Below are 20,064 nucleotides of genomic sequence, written 5' to 3' on the forward strand. Positions count from 1 at the left end.
TCCTGAGAATGCTTCGTCTTCCTCTTCCATCGTAATTAGGTGTCTAGCATACATCAATCTTCCCTTCATCCTTTGGCTAATAGCAGTTTGTAAGTATAGGTTTGCTACTCTGATTTTTTAACATCCTCCATTTCTGCCACTGGGCATCCATCGTGGGCCAAATATTTACCTTAATATCATTCCCTCTAAGACTAGCAGTTTTTGTTCATCTGTTTAGCTTCATGTAAATGGTCCAGAAACAAAGAGCTCCTGGGAGAATTACACTGTGCTACATTCCGATTCCAAAACTTCTCTCAAAACTGCTCTACTGCACAGAATGTCCACGAAAAAATATGTTCTGTTTGCTGGTGCAACCCTTGACTTTATCTCAAGTTCCATACATACAGCTGTACTAGACATATTAACTTTTGTGAAAACAAATTCCTTCATGATACTGGTGATTGCGTCCTTATGTACGCAGTCAGAAGATTTATTGAAATGAACAAAAACCACAAGAATATCAATGTCATGTTACCAACGTTTCTCAGTTATCTGTTTGAGCATAAAGAGCTGATCTATAACTGATCTATTCCTTCTGAAGCCACAATGATAGTCCCTATAATTCCTTCTGCTATCAGGATAATTCTCTTCCATAAACACCGAGATAGAATCTTGCAGCTTACACTAGGGAGTGCAACCACTATATAATATTCACATAACAGGGGGTCATTCTGTTTTAGTACAGGACAGATTTTGGCCATTTTTCTGTCATCAGATAGGTTCTCATATTCTCAAACATTCTTTAATAGTTTCCTAATTATTTCAACCAGTACCAGTCCTCGATTGTTATCAGCTCTCCTATAATTTGGCCTTTGCCATCAGCCTTATTGTTTTTGTTTTAATTATTTGCCTTATTTCTTCTTCAACAGATGTCTTCTTTGTGTCTACAGTGTATGGTATTTCACACGGAAGAGATTCAATGCAGTTATCAAAGTTCAGTAATTCTGTGATGTACTCTGCCCATTGCCAACTACTTCCTTGTCATTCATGTAAAGATCTTTCCCTGGTTGCATTTGACAAATGTTTCTTCTTTTATTTCTGTGTTACTTTCTTGACTTTTTGGTACATACTTCTTGTCCTGTGATGGATACAGCCCTCTTTGGCTTCTTCTATTAGCTGGTTGTAATATTTCCACTTCTCCTGTCTTAGTATAGATTCCTTTTCCTTTCTTATCCTGATACACCTGTGTTTTAACTCCTGGTCTGCACTATTCTCTAACCCCATCTTCCTAGCCAGCTTTCTGTCTTCAATTTTTTGGTTGCGTACATAGCTGAATCACACCTTCCCTGATCTCTCTCATTTGCCTAGAGTTTTAGAGGTTACGCTGTTTTACAGGTTCCTTAATTTGAAAGCAACTGTGGTTGGTATCACAGTCTCCTATCTTTTCCTCACGTCTGCTTAAGTATTCCGCTAGTGTTGACTCATGTTCTTTTGATCCCTATCTCTTTTAAGGTATTTATATCGTAATACGTTGTCTCATTTCCTTAATGTCAGAATGCATAAAATGCTTCTGCACTTACTTGTTATTTTCTATCAATTATTAATGAATTTGTCTGTGATATAAATCTTAGGTGTGGTGACAAGCTTGGTTTGTCACAAAGCCACAGGTCAACGAAAGGTAGTAGGTGACATTCTCACTCATAATTGGTGAAACCCAAAAAATGTGGATGCAAAATTAAATGTCAATACAAAGTCTTGTTTCTCTAGTCTTCCACACTTGCTTGTTTAGTTGTGTAATTGTAACCTGTACTATATTACAAACCTAGTAAACATAGGATACTTCGTCATCGAAGCCACCAAAAATTGTGATGTTTCCTGTGAAATCTTCAAACACTCAAAGCAACTTTTCCTATGCCACTGTCGCTACTATACCTCGGCAGCTCAAAAATTCCGAGCGGCGCAGCTTACTTTCTCCTACACCCCCGTGTTTAAAATTTTGGTCTAAAATGTGCCCTGCACTGCACCTACCACTGACCATCAGTATCTCCTGTCTCTTTGGCTCTCACTGCTGTTGTCTTTGTCCATATCTTTTTCTCTTCCACTACCACTGTCTCTCTGCTACTCTCCATCAGCATAAAAAAAAGGGAAAATTTTTGGTGAGGAAGGTGAAATGAGGTTTGAGGAAGCTGGCTGCCCATTTTTTTGTCAAGATTCTTTTTAAGTTCAAAGACGAACATATCTGCCATTTTTGTGCTCCTACAGGAGTATTTTTCCATTGGTTCCCTTTTTATCCATTACAGCAGGGTATGCTGCTTGTGTAAAATGACCTCTACAGATCAGTAAAGTTTTGACAGTTTATTTGTATAATTTCCTTCTCATACCATCCATTGAGTCTCCCCTGACCAGGGTTATGGGTAACTTTTCCAAACTCTATCCCTTTTCCTAAACCTCTCCAGTCCTATTCTTTCCCCTTCAACCCTTCTGCCAGAAGAAGGAGCCAATGGCTCCAAAAGTTTGCACAAGTAAAACTTTTCTTTAGGTGGGTATTCTCCTGCAGCTACTTGGTAAGTAGATTATTTTATCTATTTAGTTACATTATATTTATATAATTGGGCACATTTATACAGGGTGTTAAGAAGTGTCAAATACTTGGTAGTACTCATCGAAACAAGAAAAATAAGTCTAACAAACATGGGTACAAAAATACATACTTCCGAGATAAACACATATTTACAGAAAGTGTTGCGCGATGCTTGGTTACTGATATTGGTACAGTCTTGCATTGCCACTCCATCAAATGTGTCGGAAAGGCAGTATGATGTCTTACTCACAGTACTCTACCTACCATTAGATGGTGTGCAGTCAGTTGTGTGGTTCAAGTCATGTTGTAGACTACGTTACTTTCTGTCATGTTTGTGAGCCTTATAGTACAGTACTGTCAACCCTGGGCATGTAACACGGTGTTTTACCTTCTTCCAAACATGGATTCACTTATGTGTTTTTAATGAGTTGTGGTGTTTGTATGTACAAATGGTGTGGTACGTCTACATTTTCTCTCTTCCAGCACTTGTTAGCAATGGAAACCTATTACCTAATAAGTGAAATGATGGATATGATATTCTGCTACGGTTTAACAAATGGACGTAGTCTATGAGCCCTATTCACAGTGCAGTGTACCCTCGGATAAGCTGTTTGGTAGACTCTTCCAGTGTTTGGGGGAAACAGGTACCCCTGCACCTCAGAAAACTGCCAGTGAAAGCCTCAGCACAGTCCATATGCCTGACATGTGCTACGTTCGATAGACCAGTGTGCGACCAATGTGCAACGATTAGCAGCAGCTGTAGGCATGTCTCACACTCTTATCTGGGGGGTGGGGGAGGGGGGAGGGTGGGGGGTGGGGGGGTGTACTTCACAGACAATTGCTGTACCCATATCATCTATGGCCTATGGCGCATTCAGGCCCTAAGGCCACAGGAACATTTTGACAGATGGTGGTTCTGTCAATTCCTTTTGCAAAAGTGTGCTGCAGATCCACTGTTCACATTCAAGATTTAATTTACTGATGGGGCAGGGTTCACAAGAGATGGTGGTACGAATTTCCTTAACCAGCATGTATGGGCAGATGTAAATACCCAAGCAATTCAGGAGAAAGGGCAACAACACATTCTCAAGCAATGTATGGGCAGGCGTACTTGGCAAAAGATTAATAGGAATACGTGCTATCTCAGAGATTAACTGGGGCACATTATCTAGACTTTCTCATTAACGTATCGCCTACCTTGCTAGAGGCTGGACCATTGCAGCAACAAATACAAATGTGGTTTATTCATGATGGCACACCAGCATACTTTCGACACAATGTGCATGGACATCTGATGCAGACATTTGAGGACCACTGGATTAATTAGGGGAAGGAGGGGGTCACACCTTGGCCTGCTCGTTCGCCAGACAGGGGGGCACTTGAAGGAATTGGTCTATGTCATGCCAATCAATGATGTGTTGACACTACAGGATCGTGTCTTCAATGCGTGCCAGCAGACAACAAAAACCGAGCGAGTGTACTTCAAAGGGTGCGTGGCTCCTTACGCCAGAGGGTGCTTTGTCATGAATGGGTGTGGCATTGAACGCCTCCTGTAAACGGTGTTTTATCACAGAAAGTATGCATTTCCAGACCTAGGTTTATTGGACTTACTTTTCTATTTCGATGTGTACTGCCACCTCTCAAAGCATTCGACACTTTTTTTGAACACCCTGTATACTTCATTTTCCTTCAATATCCATCACAGTTGCAATAACAGCCATTTCTTTGTGGTGACTAATTTTGGAGCATCACATCCATTGCAAACCAAGGCCTTAGACATTAAGTATAATGATACAGGTCCCACCACTGTACATGTGAGTAAGCAAATATTCACATTTTTCACCAGTAATCATTACACACATGCAAAATTATAAACTTTGTAAAAGCACACACTGTGACTTTTCAATCAAGTGCAGCAAATTCTGCTGTGTTCAACTGTAAAGAATTCAACTTTTTTGTATCTGGGCAATAATTACTGATGAGAAATAATGAATATTTGGTCACTCACATGTACATTGGTGAAAACTGTACAACTGCACTTCAGTCTAATGCAAAGATTTGAAAATGGACATGATGGTCCGAAACTACAATCCCATCCACGAATGGTGATGGTTTGCGGAGGTCGAGAAACATGCGGGGATTGCATTGTTGTCAGTTCCAAACAATAGTTGCAGTACACACATACACGTGCTTTGTACTTGAGGTAAGTGTATATCCAGCAAAATATGTCTCTCACTTGGGTCATTCCACACCAAGTGGTCTAAAACTGAAAAAAGTTCCCACCATCATGGTCTCCAATTTTCGTCAAATTTTAACTGTAGCTTTAGTCAAGTGTTGAAGTAAGTTTCCCAAGATTTCAGGCCTCTAGCTGCAATAGCTGCTGATCTAGACCCCCTTGTCTGAAGTGTACTTAGTCCGTGTGCATGCAACATAAAAAAAATGTCATATTTGGAGTCTAATAAAATCGAAACTAATTCATAAGAATGGTTAGTAAGATGCGACCCTGTACAGTTTTTTTTGCTGATTCCAACGAAATTATGTATAACATTACTCATGCAAACCCCGGTCAAATAACTCGACTCAAAGTATACTTCAAAATTTGTCGTGACACAACGCGACAAATTTTGACCAATATTAAGACTGCAATGATTTCCTTGCAGTTGAAGATATGGACTTGAACTTTTGGCCAAGCTTCATGCTTGTGCTAGACATAATGCAGCCGGATTTGCAATGATCCAGGCCATATGGTCGCCCTGCAGTATCTCTTCAAATTAGGCAGTGTCAGCACAAACGGTAAAATTTACCAAAGTTTCAAGCCAATTACTAAAAAATAGTTGGCCTGAATCTGCTTGTGAATAGTATCACCTAAAAGAGAAACTCTTGCTCTACAAGACTGACATTTGTTTTTTTTGCAACGCGACCATTAAGTACTCATTAACTCACATCAAAGTTGTTATATTTTGTATGCGCGATGCACTAATTTTTCTTCATTTCTAGGAATTTGAATCTTAATAGTCGCTTAGAATTACTGATATAATTGGATATTTCATTCGTGTTTTATTCAGTGATTGGCCAGTGAGAGATGTCAGAAGTTAATGAAGAAGAAGAATCGTTGGCCCCCTGTTCAATTGGAAAAGATGCTGCTGCATCGAAGTGCCATGTTATCTTCTATGCTAAGAAGACTGGATTCAAAGCGTTTAGTGATTTCACAGAATGTGACCAGAAATTGCTTGTTTCGCGTTCAGAAGCCAAACTTGACGAAAATTCCATCATTTGCTTCCACCATGAAGCCCTCTTCCTACATGAATATCAAGCGATGCAAAAGAAATGTTGCAATCCATTCAAGAAGAGGAATCACAATGTAAAAGCTGGACTTAGACTGCTTGATAATGAAACAGCTGCCAAACTTTGCCTGTTAAAGAAAAAAGAAGTGATTGATATAAAACCTGGTCAGAAGCTTTGCCCTCGCTGCATGTCGGCACTGAACCAAAAGCTAGAAGATTCATCATCACTATCAACCCAATCTGAACAAGATTTCACAACGGATGAAACTGAACCAGCCATCAACAAAAGTTTATCATTTATTGGTGCTTCACCATTGAAAAGAAGACAACTAAGTAAAAGAGATAAGCAAAGCTATGCAAAAAGAAAGATCTTGGATGCACAAAGTTTAATTGGGAATCAAATTGCTGCTGCTGTAGGAATCAATTACGATGAACAGCCAAGTTCAAGTAAAAGTCGCCCATGCAATAATTGTGCAGATCTTGATAATCTTATAGAAGAGTTGAAAGAAAAATGTAAAGTGTCAAATCGTAGGACAAAAGTTCAAATATTGACCTTGGTTCCAAGAAGCTGGACAATTAAAGATACGACAACAGCATTTAATGTATCAGAAAGAATGGTAAAGCAAGCGAGAAAACTGAAGAATGAGCAAGGTGTTCTAGCTTTTCCAGCAAATCGGCAAGGAAGGAAGCTTTCAGATGAAGTTGTCCAGAAAGTACATGACTTTTTTCAAGATGACGAATTCAGCAGACTTTGTCCAGGGAAGAAAGACTGTGTGCCTGTGAGAATTTCAGGAACAAAGGTGTACAAGCAAAAGCGGTTGTTGCTTTGCAATTTGAAGGAAATGTACGTGTCTTATCAGAAGCAAAATGGACCAGAAATTGGCTTCTCAAAGTTTTGCGAGCTTAGACCAAAATGGTGTGTTACAGTTGGCTCTGCTGGAATGCACTCAGTTTGTGTCTGTACAATACACCAAAATGTCAAGCTTATGCTCACTGGTGCATCAATCAATGAAGACTACAAGGAAATTCTTAGCAAAGCTGTTTGCAGCTTGGAAAACAAGGATTGTATGCTTCATCGTTGTGAAAACTGCCCTGGTCCAGAAGGTGTAGAAGCAGTTATTGCAACATATTTTGAAGATAATGACCCTGAAGAACTGATTGAGTACAAACAATGGATTCATACCGACAGGGATACTTTAGAAACAAAGCAGCTTTCAACAGAAGAGTATGTTGAAGATATTGCAGCAAAAATTTGGAACCTGTCTTGTCATCACTACATTGCCAAGCATCAAAGCCAGCACCTGAAAGCTCTCAAAACTGATTTGAAAGAAGGCGAATTCATAATACTAATGGATTTTGCTGAAAACTATTCATTTATTGTTCAAGATGCAGTGCAAGGCTTTCACTGGGAAAACAGTCAAGCAACAGTTCATCCATTTGTAGTCTACTACTGTGAAAACGAAGAGGTGCAATGTGTGAATCTTTGTGTTATTAGTGACTGCCTTCGACACGATACGATTACTGTCCATGTTTACATTGGAAAAGTAATCAATTACCTGAAGATGCAATTTTCCAAAATAAGCCACATCCACTACTTCAGTGATGGTTCAGCTGCACAATATAAGAATTTCAAGAATTTTCTCAACTTATGCTATCACAAAGAAGATTTTGAAATAACAGCAGAATGGAATTTCTTTGGAACAAGCCATGGAAAGTCGCCTTGTGATGGCATTGGAGGCACAACAAAACGGTTGGCAGCAAGAGCAAGTTTGCAACGTCCATATGAAAACCAGATTCTAACACCCAAAGATCTTTTCAACTTCTGCAATGATAATATCAATGGAATCAAATTCTTTTTCATCAGCAAAGAGGAAGTTGAAGAAGAAAAAGCTTCTCAAGAAGAAAGATTCCTGCAAGGGCACACTCTAGCTGGCACAAGAGAAAACCACCATTTTTTGCCCATTGATATGACGACAATTAAGGTCAGTAGAGTTTCTAATGATGCGACATCTTTTTTGGCCAAAATTAGTGCTGCTGAAGTAGTAGTTCAAGTCATGGATCTTCAGCCTGGGCAGTATGTTGCTTGCATTTATGAAAAGAAATGGTGGATTGGAAACATCGTTGAAATCTCAGTCGAACAGAAAGATGCTTTCATAAGCTTTATGCATCCTCATGGTCCTGCAAGTTCATTTTATTGGCCCTTAAGACGTGATACTTGCTGGATTCCAGAACAACTTATCATTGGTGTTATTCCAGCTCCATCAGTGACATCATCTGGTCGGCAATACAGTTTTCCTGAAAGCATTCTCTTGCAAATCAACGATGCTTCCAGAATGATGAAGTAACTGAGGAAGACAGGCTTGGGAACCTGCATAAAGAAACCCACAATCAGGCTTGGGATCCTGTGGTAAAGACACCCTGTAATCAGGCTTGGGAACCTGCAGTAAAGATACCCACCCGTGGCTGTTACTGCATGGCTATCGGGCGTGGCCCCTATGGCGATGGGGATGCTGGTTTTATTGTGATAACCAGTAATGGCTCAGCCATCATGGACCAACGCAGGGCACTGCGCACACAAAATATAAGATACTTTGACCTGAGTAAATAAGCACTTAATGGAAGCGTTGCAAAAGAAAAATATATCCATCTTGTAGAGCAAGAGTTTCTCTTTCAGATGATACTATTCACAATTAAATCCAGGCTGACTATTTTGTAGTAATGGGCTTTGAACTTTGGTAAATAAAGCCATTTGCGCTGACACTGCCAAATTTGAAGAGATTTTGCAAGGCGACTATAAAGCCTGGGTAGTTGGAAATCCAGCTGTATTATGTCCAGCACAAAGATAAGACTTGGTAAAAAGTTCAAGTCCATATCTTTATCTGCAAGGAAATTATTGCAGTCTGAATATTGGTCAAAATTTGTCGCATTAAGTCACGACAGAATTAGGGGTACACTTTGAGTCGACTTGTTTGACCGGATTTTGCATCAGTAATCTTATAATTAATTTCGTTTGAATCAGCACAAAAAACTGTACAGGGTCTCATCTTACTAACCATTCTTATGAATTGGTTTCAATTTTATGAGACCCCAAAAATGGCATTTTGTCTGATGTCGCGCGCATGCGAACTTACTACCCTTCAGACAAGGGGGTGTAGATCAGCAAGTATTGCAGCTAGAGGCTTGAAATCTTGAGAAACTTAATTTAGCACTTGACTAGTGCTACAGATAAAATTTGAAGAAAATTGGAGACATGATGGTGGGAAGGTTTAGACCACTTGGCATGGAATGACCCACTTGCTTTTCTGCTTACCACCACAATCTGCCATTACAACTCACAACACATGGAATAAAAATTCACTAAATAATGAAAACGATTCATCCTCGCATTGGATTCGACCTTAACAGCAGAGTGCTCAGAACACTGCTGAATAGTCACTGGCTATTGGAGAATGCTGGCCTTCGATACACAGAATGAGACTAAACTCAGCTACCATCGTTTGTAACTCCAACTATAGTTACCACAAAGAAATGACTGTTATTGCAACTGTGAGGGAAAATAAAGCTTTAATAGATTTAAGTTGCGATAGATTTAACAGTCGAAGTTGCTGGTCCTATCCCTCATCAGTATGTTGGAATGCCACACATTGTACAATTTGATAGATATAAACAACAAATAAGTATGCGTAATATACAGTTAATACGAAATCATGTAGGCCTAAGGATACTCTGCTCAATGATCGCAATTAATCGCTAATGCCCCAGCTTGATTTGTATTTAAAAGATTAAAAATTATGTCAGAAATATTTTACTGAGTTTTGTAATCTTTCCAGTTTTACACATTTTTTAGCATAATTTTCAGTTCTTTTTAGGCAGGTTATAACAATTTATAGTCCCTTTATTGTTGCTGCAGTAGCACTTTGGGAATATTTCTATAAGCACGAAGTGCCGTTTGTACAGTTTTTTGACCTCAAAACCCTTGGGATGACCGTAGAACCCTTGTCAAGTGCTCATTATATCAGTTAAAACCACATTTACATCTCAGACCAGATATTACGTGCGTGAGTACCATAACTTTAAATGGTTGGATCTTGGTAACGGATAATACTGATAAGCTTCAAGTTTCCTCCAGATCATCGCCTCAAGAACATATGGTAAAAATTTTAACAACTTGCCATGAGTACAAATGCTAAAAGTGACAATCCCCAGAATATCTATACAAAAAAACAAGGTTTCTTACGGTTTTCTCAGGAACTACCTATGAACATGTAGTACTTTTATAAGCTGCCTAAGGTCCACTCTAGAACACACGTCACACAAAATAACCAACTGTACTAAATTTGCCTGCACTGGAGGAAGAGTTTCAATGTTTAAATTTTGACCCTGTACTGCAAGATAGCTACAAGATACCCTTTCTTCCAATATGCATACAAATAGTTGCTAAGCCAAGGGCTACCAAAAACCTTTGACACTATCTATGATCAATGGAACCCGCAATGCAACCCCCTTATTTTAATGAGCGTTTTTCGGTAAAGGTAGGCAAGGTTCATTGTCATGCACAGACTGATACATCAGGTTGAAAACAAGTCTTTTTGTTCTTGCTAGAGCAATAAATGTGAAGCTGATGGTAAACAAAAGAAAAGGTAAACATACAGCACTTACAAATAACCCTTCAAAAAGTTTCATTGGAAAGAAGGTAGAAAAGTATGTTATCGAACTTGGAAGCAATGTCTGTATTCACTATTTTCTCTGAACAGATCAAATGGTTCAAATGGCTCTGAGCACTAGGGGACTCAACTTCTGAGGTCATTAGTCCCCTAGAACTTAGAACTAGTTAAACCTAACTAACCTAAAGATATCACACACATCCATGCCCGAGGCAGGATTCGAACCTGTGACCGTAGCGGTCTCTTGGTTCCAGACTGCAGCACCTAGAACCGCACGGCCACTTCAGCCGGCTGAACAGATCATCCCAAAGAAAATAAAAATAGGTGCTAAACTTGGCGAGAGACTGGAGCATGAGAAAACAGCTCAGTAAGTGCATGAAACACTAACAATTCAATGTCTACTTAAGTTATTTGCATACTGCACAGATCAAGGATGTGATCTCTAGCTATGAAGTGGTAGCAGTCAGTTATAACAATTATAGGCCTAGTACGATAAACTGAAAGAACCAGAGGTTGTAGCGAGTTTCAGGGAGAGCATAAGGGAACAATTGACAGGAATGGGTGAAAGAAATACAATAGAAGAAGAATGGGTAGCTCTGAGGGATGAAGTAGTGAAGGCAGCAGACGATCAAGTAGATAAAAAGACGAGGGCTAATAGAAATCCTTGGGTAACAGAAGAAATATTGAATTTAATTGATGAAAGGAGAAAATATAAAAATGCAGTAAATGAAGCAGGCAAAAAGGAATACAAACGTCTCAAAAATGGGATCGACAGGAAGTGCAAAATGGCTAAGCAGGGGTGGCTAGAGGACAAATGTAAGGATGTAGAGGCTTGTCTCACTAGGGGTAAGATAGATACTGCCTACAGGAAAATTAGAGAGACCTTTAGAGAGAAGAGAACCACTTGTATGAATATCAAGAGCTCAGATGGAAACCCAGTTCTAAGCAAAGAAGGGAAGGCAGAAAGGTGGAAGGAGTATATAGAGGGTCTATATAAGGGCTCTGTCCTTGAGGACAATATTATGGAAATGGAAGAGGACGTAGATGAAGACGAAATGGGAGATACGATACTCCGTGAAGAGTTTGACAGAGCACTGAAAGACCCGAGTCGAAACAAGGCCCCGGGAGTAGACAACATTCCATTAGAACTACTGATGGCCTTGGGAGAGCCAGTCATGACAAAACTCTACCATCTGGTAAGCAAGATGTATGAGACAGGCAAAATACCCTCAGACTTCAAGAAGAGTATAATAATTCCAATCCCAAAGAAAGCAGGTGTTGACAGATGTGAAAATTACCGAACTATCAGTTTAACAAGTCACAGCTGCAAAATACTAACGCGAATTCTCTACAGACGAATGGAAAAACTGGTAGAAGCCGACCTCGGGGAAGATCAGTTTGGATTCCGTAGAAAGGTTGGAACACGTGAGGCAATACTAACCTTACGACTTATCTTAGAAGAAAGATTAAGAAAAGGCAAACCTACGTTTCTAGCATTTGTAGACTTAGAGAAAGCTTTTGACAATGTTAACTGGAATACTCTCTTTCAAATTCTGAAGGTGGCAGGGGTAAAATACAGGGAGCGAAAGGCTATTTACAATTTGTACAGAAACCAGATGGCAGTTATAAGAGTCGAGGGGCATGAAAGGGAAGCAGTGGTTGGGAAAGGAGTGAGACAGGGTTGTAGCCTCTCCCCGATGTTATTCAATCTGTATATTGAGCAAGCAGTAAAGGAAACAAAAGAAAAATTAGGAGTAGGTATTAAAATTCATGGAGAAGAAGTAAAAACTTTGAGGTTCGCCGATGACATTGTAATGCTGTCAGACACAGCAAAGGACTTTGAAGAGCAGTTGAATGGAATGGACAGTGTCTTGAAAGGAGGAGATAAGATGAACATCAACAAAAGCAAAACGAGGATAATGGAATGTAGTCGAATTAAATCAGGTGATGCTGAGGGAATTAGATTAGGAAATGAGACACTCCAAGTAGTAAAGGAGTTTTGCTATTTAGGGAGTAAAATAACTGATGATGGTCGAAGTAGAGAGGATATAAAATGTAGACTGGCAATGGCAAGGAAATCGTTTCTGAAGAAGAGAAATTTGTTAACAGAGAGTATAGATTTAGGTGTCAGGAAGTCGTTTCTGAAAGTATTTGTATGGAGTGTAGCCATGTATGGAAGTGAAACATGGACAATAACTAGTTTGGACAAGAAGAGAATAGAAGCTTTCGAAATGTGGTGCTACAGAAGAATGCTGAAGATAAGGTGGGTAGATCACGTAACTAATGAGGAGGTATTGAATAGGATTGGGGAGAAGAGAAGTTTGTGGCACAACTTGACTAGAAGAAGGGATCGGTTGGTAGGACATGTTTTGAGGCATCAAGGGATCACAAATTTAGCATTGGAGGGCAGCGTGGAGGGTAAAAATCGTAGAGGGAGACCAAGAGATGAATACACTAAACAGATTCAGAAGGATGTAGGTTGCAGTAGGTACTGGGAGATGAAGAAGCTTGCACAGGATAGAGTAGCATGGAGAGCTGCATCAAACCAGTCTCAGGACTGAAGACCACAACAACAACAACAACAACAACAGGCCTAGTACATTTTCTCAATTGAAAATGTTGCAACTTGGTAACAATGATTAAGTATTAAGTTCAATTGAAGTGTTTATAGTGGATCCCTAAGAATAAAGTGAAAATGAAAATTGGGCAATGAAATTCATCAAAATATGCTTTAAAATAAAAGTTGTATGAAGTTATTACAAACAGGTTACAAGTGCTGACTGCTTGGTGCCTGAAGACATGGAAACAATCAAAGTCAAAATACTAAAGAACATGATATGAGGAGTAAATATCAAAACAGACTAGAAGAAGAGCCGAAATTTATATAGAAGATGCATTCTGGTCAGGTATGGAATTGAAGTATTCACAAAACATTTACTGAATACAAGAAGATTGGAATAGTTCTGAACTTAGGGTGAATATATCACAAAGCCTCCAAGTGTGGACAACAAAGATCATTTCTATAAATAGAACTGAAAACAAAACTATATAGAATGCTCAACTCTCATATGTATGTACCAAAAAATGCTTAAAACTGAATACATACTCAGAAAAATGTGTGTGAAAGTGAAGTGACTGATACACATTTCAGAGACATTGGAAGTTAAATTATAAGTTCACATTTGAAGTACCACCAACCTGCATGGATAATTGTCCCAACATATTAAATTTATGGAATGCTGTTACCACATAACCGAATAGAGAGAGATGATGAGACTGGGGCACAAGCCACTGGACCACGGAATTCTGCACACTCAGTGCTTGCGAAGAACGAAGCTACTCTTTGCATGTAATAATGAAATGATATTTTGGCATGTGTATAACAATCTTAAAATGTAAAACTAACTGCACCTCAAACTTACTGTTGTAAATTATGTGTTATTAAAACGAAACTAAGATTTGTTGGTAAAATCTTTAAGAAAAATTTGGACAACTTCAAGCTGACAGGCGTACCTAGTATAGGCAACCTGGGTCAAGCATAGGCATATTTAGTATAGGCTACCTGGGTCAAGCAAAGTTTTCAGCACCAGTCTGCAACCAACCAACTGCACTAACTCATGACATACGTGTGTTGTGTCATGTCATGATGGTACAGTGTATTTGAAATGGATCATGTTTGCAGAGGGTGTGTTGGAGTAATGCACTGGCACTCTCTAGTGTGGGATGTTTATGTCTGTAAATTGTTTGAGAGTGCTGTTTAGTGATTCACTGGACTTCTTGAGTGCTATCTGTGATAATAATATCCAAAGATTTAGTTAGCAAGTTATTTTGATGCTGGCAGTTATGGGCAACAGATTCATTTTCCACTTTATGGCTGGCGATTCAATTTTCTGTTAACTCATGGATATGACAACAAAGTTTGTGAGTAGGTCTCTGCAATCCACAATGGGTGGTGATGTGCTGATCACAGTAAAATTCATACATATACTCAGTTTAATTGCAAAGTACATGAGGTGTTACTTTTGTGTGAGGCTGACCAAAGTTGCTGTATCTCTGACAAGGTATATGTGGCATTGTCAGAATGGTGTTCTACCTCGAGGTGCTCCTGGTGAGAAGTCGACGCTGGCCATTTGAGAGATTGTACTGATGACATATTTGCTATTGTTAGATTTCTGTGTCAGCTTACCGGTTGGTATGTATGTTTTAATGGTTTTTGCTCTTTCTTTCTCTTAAAATATAGTATGTATGGTATGTGTGTTTATGTCCATAATTGTGTATTTACTGTATATCGAAATTGGTGTTAATACAATTTTAATGAATTTTTGGGTTGTGCTGTTAGTTGTTGGTAATTATGTTGGACTATGATTGGTAGGTTGTGTGGAGTTGTTTTACCAACACTGGTGATGTTAGGTTTTCGATACATTTTGGTTTTGTAGTACTGTGGAATTCATGTTAGGTGTTCAGGCCAAGTGCAGTGTTAGATACTGGATTTGTGGTATCGTGGATTTAGTTTAAGCTATATTGGTCAAGCAAAATTCTAAACACCACATGGTTTTGTTGACTGCTGAAGATTTTGTTTGCTCGACTTTTGTGTTAGTATCTGTTGTGGTATATGTTCATTATTAGGATTGTATTATATTTAGTCTGTCTCCACCCAAACACACTAATTCTTGCATCTGTCCCATCAGTTTCATGTTATTTCTGTAACTGAATGTTTTTCATAATATTCGTGTCTTTTTGCATGTGTAATGCCAAGACATCCTGCACAAAAGCTGTTGGGTGGTAACACAATCTTCAGCTCTACTGGCTACTTGGCAGACAACCCAAGTGCATGCTCTCTATGCATATGTGAACCATTTGGTCACGAATAGTATGCTCCCATACGCTACATCCCCACTGCCCACAGACACCCAGCTGCCCATGGGCAGGCTCTTGAGCTGTAACATCCTAGCCTAGACAATATTATGAAAAGGATAGTTGCTATTCACCATGTAGAGGAGACACTGAATCGCAGATAGGCACGACAAAAAGACTGTTAGAAAGTGAGCTTTCAGCCAACATGGTCTTCGCCGGAAACACACACACACACACACACACACACACACACACACACACACACACACAGAGAGAGAGTCTTGAGGTCAGACTGGCCTCAGCAGTCAGAGGCTGTTGTCCTGTGTGTGGGGGCAAGCACGCGTGTGCACGTGCATGTGGTCTATTTCCGACGAAGGCGTTGTTGGCTAGAAGCTCACTTTTGACAGTCTTTTTGTTGTGCCTACCCACGACCCGGCATCTCTGCTATATGATGAGTAGCAACTATCATTTTCATAATATTGTTAGCCTAGACAAAATTAATATAAATTCTGCTGAAATCTTAAATAGTGTGACACACAGGTGTAGATGTTGTATTTCTTCTTTTGCAAAATACCTGTAAGTGACGTCTGAGACACGGTTAATGATATAAGAACGCTAAGCAGACCCTCCAATAGTTTGCAGAGCATTCTACATCATAACTTCTCAAAATATTTCTTACTGAAGCAGGGCTTATCCATGTTTCATAACATAAATATGGAAAGTGCATGTGTAAATGGTTTTGAAGAAAGTGAAAAATGGTTTTCTATTCAAGTAGTTGGAGTTGACGAGATACTTGCACAACTCATAAAGGCTGCTGGAGAATAGCTACATGAAGAACTGTACCATCCCATAAAAGTTACATATGAAACCAGAGAGCGCCCAACAGACTTTAAAAAAACAAATCACAGTGTCAATACCAAAGAAAGAATCTGCAAATAGGTGTGAACAATACCGGACACTAGGTTTGGAAACACATGCCTCTAAGATCTTGACCTGCATCATTATAAAGCAGATACAAAGCAGGATAGATGCAATGACCACAGGTGACTGGTCCGGGTTTAGAAGAGGTGTAGTAGGCACACAAAAATCAATCTCTGCTTACGACTAATTCATGAGAAAAGACTTAAAAAAGGGTCAAGACACATAAATTGCCCCCACAGTCTTAGAAAAAGCATTTAATAGGATACACTGGTCACACTTTTTAAGATGCTGAGAGACATGGGCATAAAGTATGACGACAGAAGAGCAATAGAGAGAAGAGGTGATAATGTGTGAAGAACATCAAGAAGAAGCTACTATTAAGCAGAGTGTATGACAGGACTGCTCACTCTCTCCTGTCTTAATCAACGGATACATTCAGAAAGCAATATAGTGCATTCAATCTATGGATTCAAATGGTTAGGGATTTCAATATTGATGAGACATTAAATTGTAACAATGGGTCAGTTTTGGTGCCCTTCTTGTAGATTAGTAATCAAGACCATATAGGTGCAGCATTTTCTCCTCAGTTGCTGACACCAGTACTCCAGAAATAAAAATTATTTTCAGCATCTTATTTTTTACTTTACTCCCAACCAGTAATCATCAACAGAAAAACGATTCTGCCCATCATACATATTTAAAGGCTGCCACTGATGACATGGGCTACACATAATGCCATATGACCTGCACATGCCTGAATTATACAGCCGCCAATCAACTCAAGTTTTGTGCCTGAAATATTTTAGTGTCAAACATATTTTGCAAGTAAACTCTACACACTATAAGTGTGTCAAGACTGACAGGTGTATAATTTCAATTTAACCACACATCATGTACATAAAATACATGCCACCAAGAATTCAATTATCCACATGACATGAGATTTGTTGGCTTTGCCAATCAACTAGAATTCCACTTTTTTACCCAACCTAGACTTCAGACTATAAGAAAGATAAATATTGTCCATATTCCGTTCTATATCTGTTTGCACATGTAACATGTCACACACCATGTAAGCATTATGTCAGAGGTCAAATTATAACTGGTATCAGTATGTTCAAGCGAGACTGGAATCCAATTATGGTCAAACAAAACTTTCTATTTTTCATATGAATGTGAGAAAAAAAATCTAATCAAAATGAATATCATCATATTATGTAAATCACAGTATGAACTCAATGAATCATTACTCATAACTTTTGAAGGGCAGCAATAAAAACCCTGTTGGCTTGATTAGAGTACAAAGTAATGAAGTCACTGCACTGAAACTCACATTTGGCATCGAAACAGGTGGTGTCATGCGCACAACACCAGCAGGCTGCGGCACTACAGTAGGCTGGTAGGTCGGTTGTCCACCCACCAGCCCTGTCCAACCGTTACACACGGCCTGGACTGCAGCAGTTAAGCCGACTGGCGGAGCAGCACGATGAGGCAGGGTGGTGATGGGAACATCCGGCTTGGTTGCAGCAACAGCGGGGGGTGCAGCTGGAGGGATGACAGGCGGTGGAGGAGGCGGTGGCTGCTTTGTCCACATGCCGGCGCCTGTAGCCGTAGCTCCGGCCTTGCTGCTTGCTAGTAGCAGCTGGGAATCCACCACTTTGTTAGGCCAGTAATCTTCGAACACGGTTCCGGGAGGAAAATAACTCTTGATGTCATTAAGGCTAATCACTGAACACGTCTCACTAGCAAACAGCTCATTACGAATGCCTTGGACCTTGCAGCAAAATTTAAGGTAGGCAAGATCCCAACCTTCTAGCTTTTCAGCCTTGAGTTTTAGGTTATCGGTTTCACCTTCGAAATAGAATAACGGTACGTACTTGAAGCCATCACGCACGGTGTAGGGCACGACAGATTCACCATTGATACGAACAAATCCACACTTATCCTTAGGGTTGCTGGAACTGAGCAATAGCTTGTTGTAACACACGTCAAGAAAATTATAAAATTCTCCGGCATCTTGTAACCGTACGACCAGATCTTTGGTTGTAAAAAGATCTCTGCCAAACTGTCCCTCACAATGCCTCACATTTATTTCGTTAAGTAACCTCGCCTCTGCGTCCGTGATATAATAGCTGCGGATACACGTGCAGTTGTAAATGTCTGAATGGAGATATGTCAGGTACTTGTTTAAAAGTTTTGATTCCACCATGCGAACGGCACAATACTTCTCACCGTAACGAAATATGTAAGGTATGTGGCACTTTCCAAGGGTCACCCACCCAAATTTTCCTCTCACACTCTCCTCATCCAACGGGGGTTTCCTGTCCGGCTCGGGTGTCTTTTTGTCCTTGTCTCTTTCTTTGTCAGGGCACGGTGCAACGGGGGCAGGAGGTGCCCTCGTAAGGTAGTTGAGGATGCCTGGCTGGCCAGTTTGGACCATGTTGGGCGGTGGGGGTTGGCCGGCACCGGGCGGTCGGACACTCGCCATCTTCGCCTTATTTGCTTCCACCATTTTGGCTGCCAGCTCTCGGATTTCAGCTTCATCTGGACGTTCTTGTTTGATCGCAACTCCTTCAAAACCTAAATGATGGAAAATATTCACAATTTTAAGCAAAATTATGTATAGGAATATAACCATTTTTATGCATTTTGTGTGTCAGTATCCATCCCAACACAATTTTTATTTAGCACTATTTCCAAATATTTGTAATTAAGATTTGAGCACTTCAAATACCAACTTAGTTGTGGAGAAAATAGTGATTTACTAGTTATAAAATATGTTATGGAATGAGACTGAGATACAGTGCATAAAGTAGTACTTGCTATTTGAGTGTGTGTATCGCCCACCACCACACAACAGAATAATTATTTTGGGAAAATATATGTCATCCCCACCTGTCATTCCACACACCATTTGTATTGTTATAGAGTGTGTAGGAAAATGTATGTTAGGAAAGGCTGCCCGTGCTCTCCATACTTATTTAACTTGTAACACAAAATACAACAGAAACATCAAAATATGACACTACATGACATAATTTTAATGGTCATCCTGACACAGTATTTTGTTTGCCAACATCATCAAGATTCTTAAAGGGAAACGAACTGTGAGTTGGGACATCTGGCAGATGTTCTTCTCAAACTAAAGATAAATATAAAAAAGAAAAGCCATCACTAATAAAACTGGGACGAAACAGTGGATTGGAGGAAGCTGTATGTCATTTGCAGACTATTTCTCTGTACAATCTGAAAGTATAGTAGAGAACACAAAATTTATCAGTAATGGAAAAAATAGAAAAAGAAGAAAGATAATTTGTACTACAATTTTTTTAACAGACATTGGCAGAATAGAAAAGTTCAAAAAGTTGAAGTATCTAGGTGACATAATTCCAGAAATAGGTCAGAAAAATCTGCTGTAAACAAAAGGACACACAAGAAGTAGGAAACAGCATATGTAATATCAAAAACTATTTACGACAAAAAGCACATTTGAAGAAATTAAAAAAAGAAACACTGCACTAGGACACGGTAGTGAGACGAGACTGCCTCTATGCAAGTGAATGCCTAGCACTGATTTACCAATCACACAAACCAGGAATATACTGTGTCCAAGTAGAACCAAAGGACCCTAGTAATTAGGAAACAATAGTGTAATGTCAGATATAGAAAAGAAAGAAAATTAGTTATTTTGGGATGTTCATACTAGATGAATGACAAGTTCACAAAACAAATATTTGTACTTATGGGATAAGAAAATGTCAACTAGCTGTACCCTAGAAGC

The 20,064-nt window shown here is 39.5% G+C and overlaps 1 protein-coding gene across 3 annotated transcripts in view; it reads right to left on the reverse strand.

The window, feature by feature from the left end:
- LOC124621766 overlaps positions 1-20,064 on the reverse strand; it is a 103,482-nt gene that overhangs the window by 69,501 nt on the left and 13,917 nt on the right. For all 3 annotated transcript variants that reach the window (XM_047147190.1, XM_047147189.1, XM_047147188.1), the window contains exon 2: positions 17,617-18,863. In XM_047147190.1, coding sequence (XP_047003146.1) covers positions 17,617-18,863 — 1,247 coding nt within the window. The remainder of the gene's footprint in view (positions 1-17,616; positions 18,864-20,064) is intronic.

This window comes from Schistocerca americana, chromosome 7 (assembly GCF_021461395.2).
Source record: "Schistocerca americana isolate TAMUIC-IGC-003095 chromosome 7, iqSchAmer2.1, whole genome shotgun sequence".
NCBI lineage: Eukaryota > Metazoa > Arthropoda > Insecta > Orthoptera > Acrididae > Schistocerca > Schistocerca americana.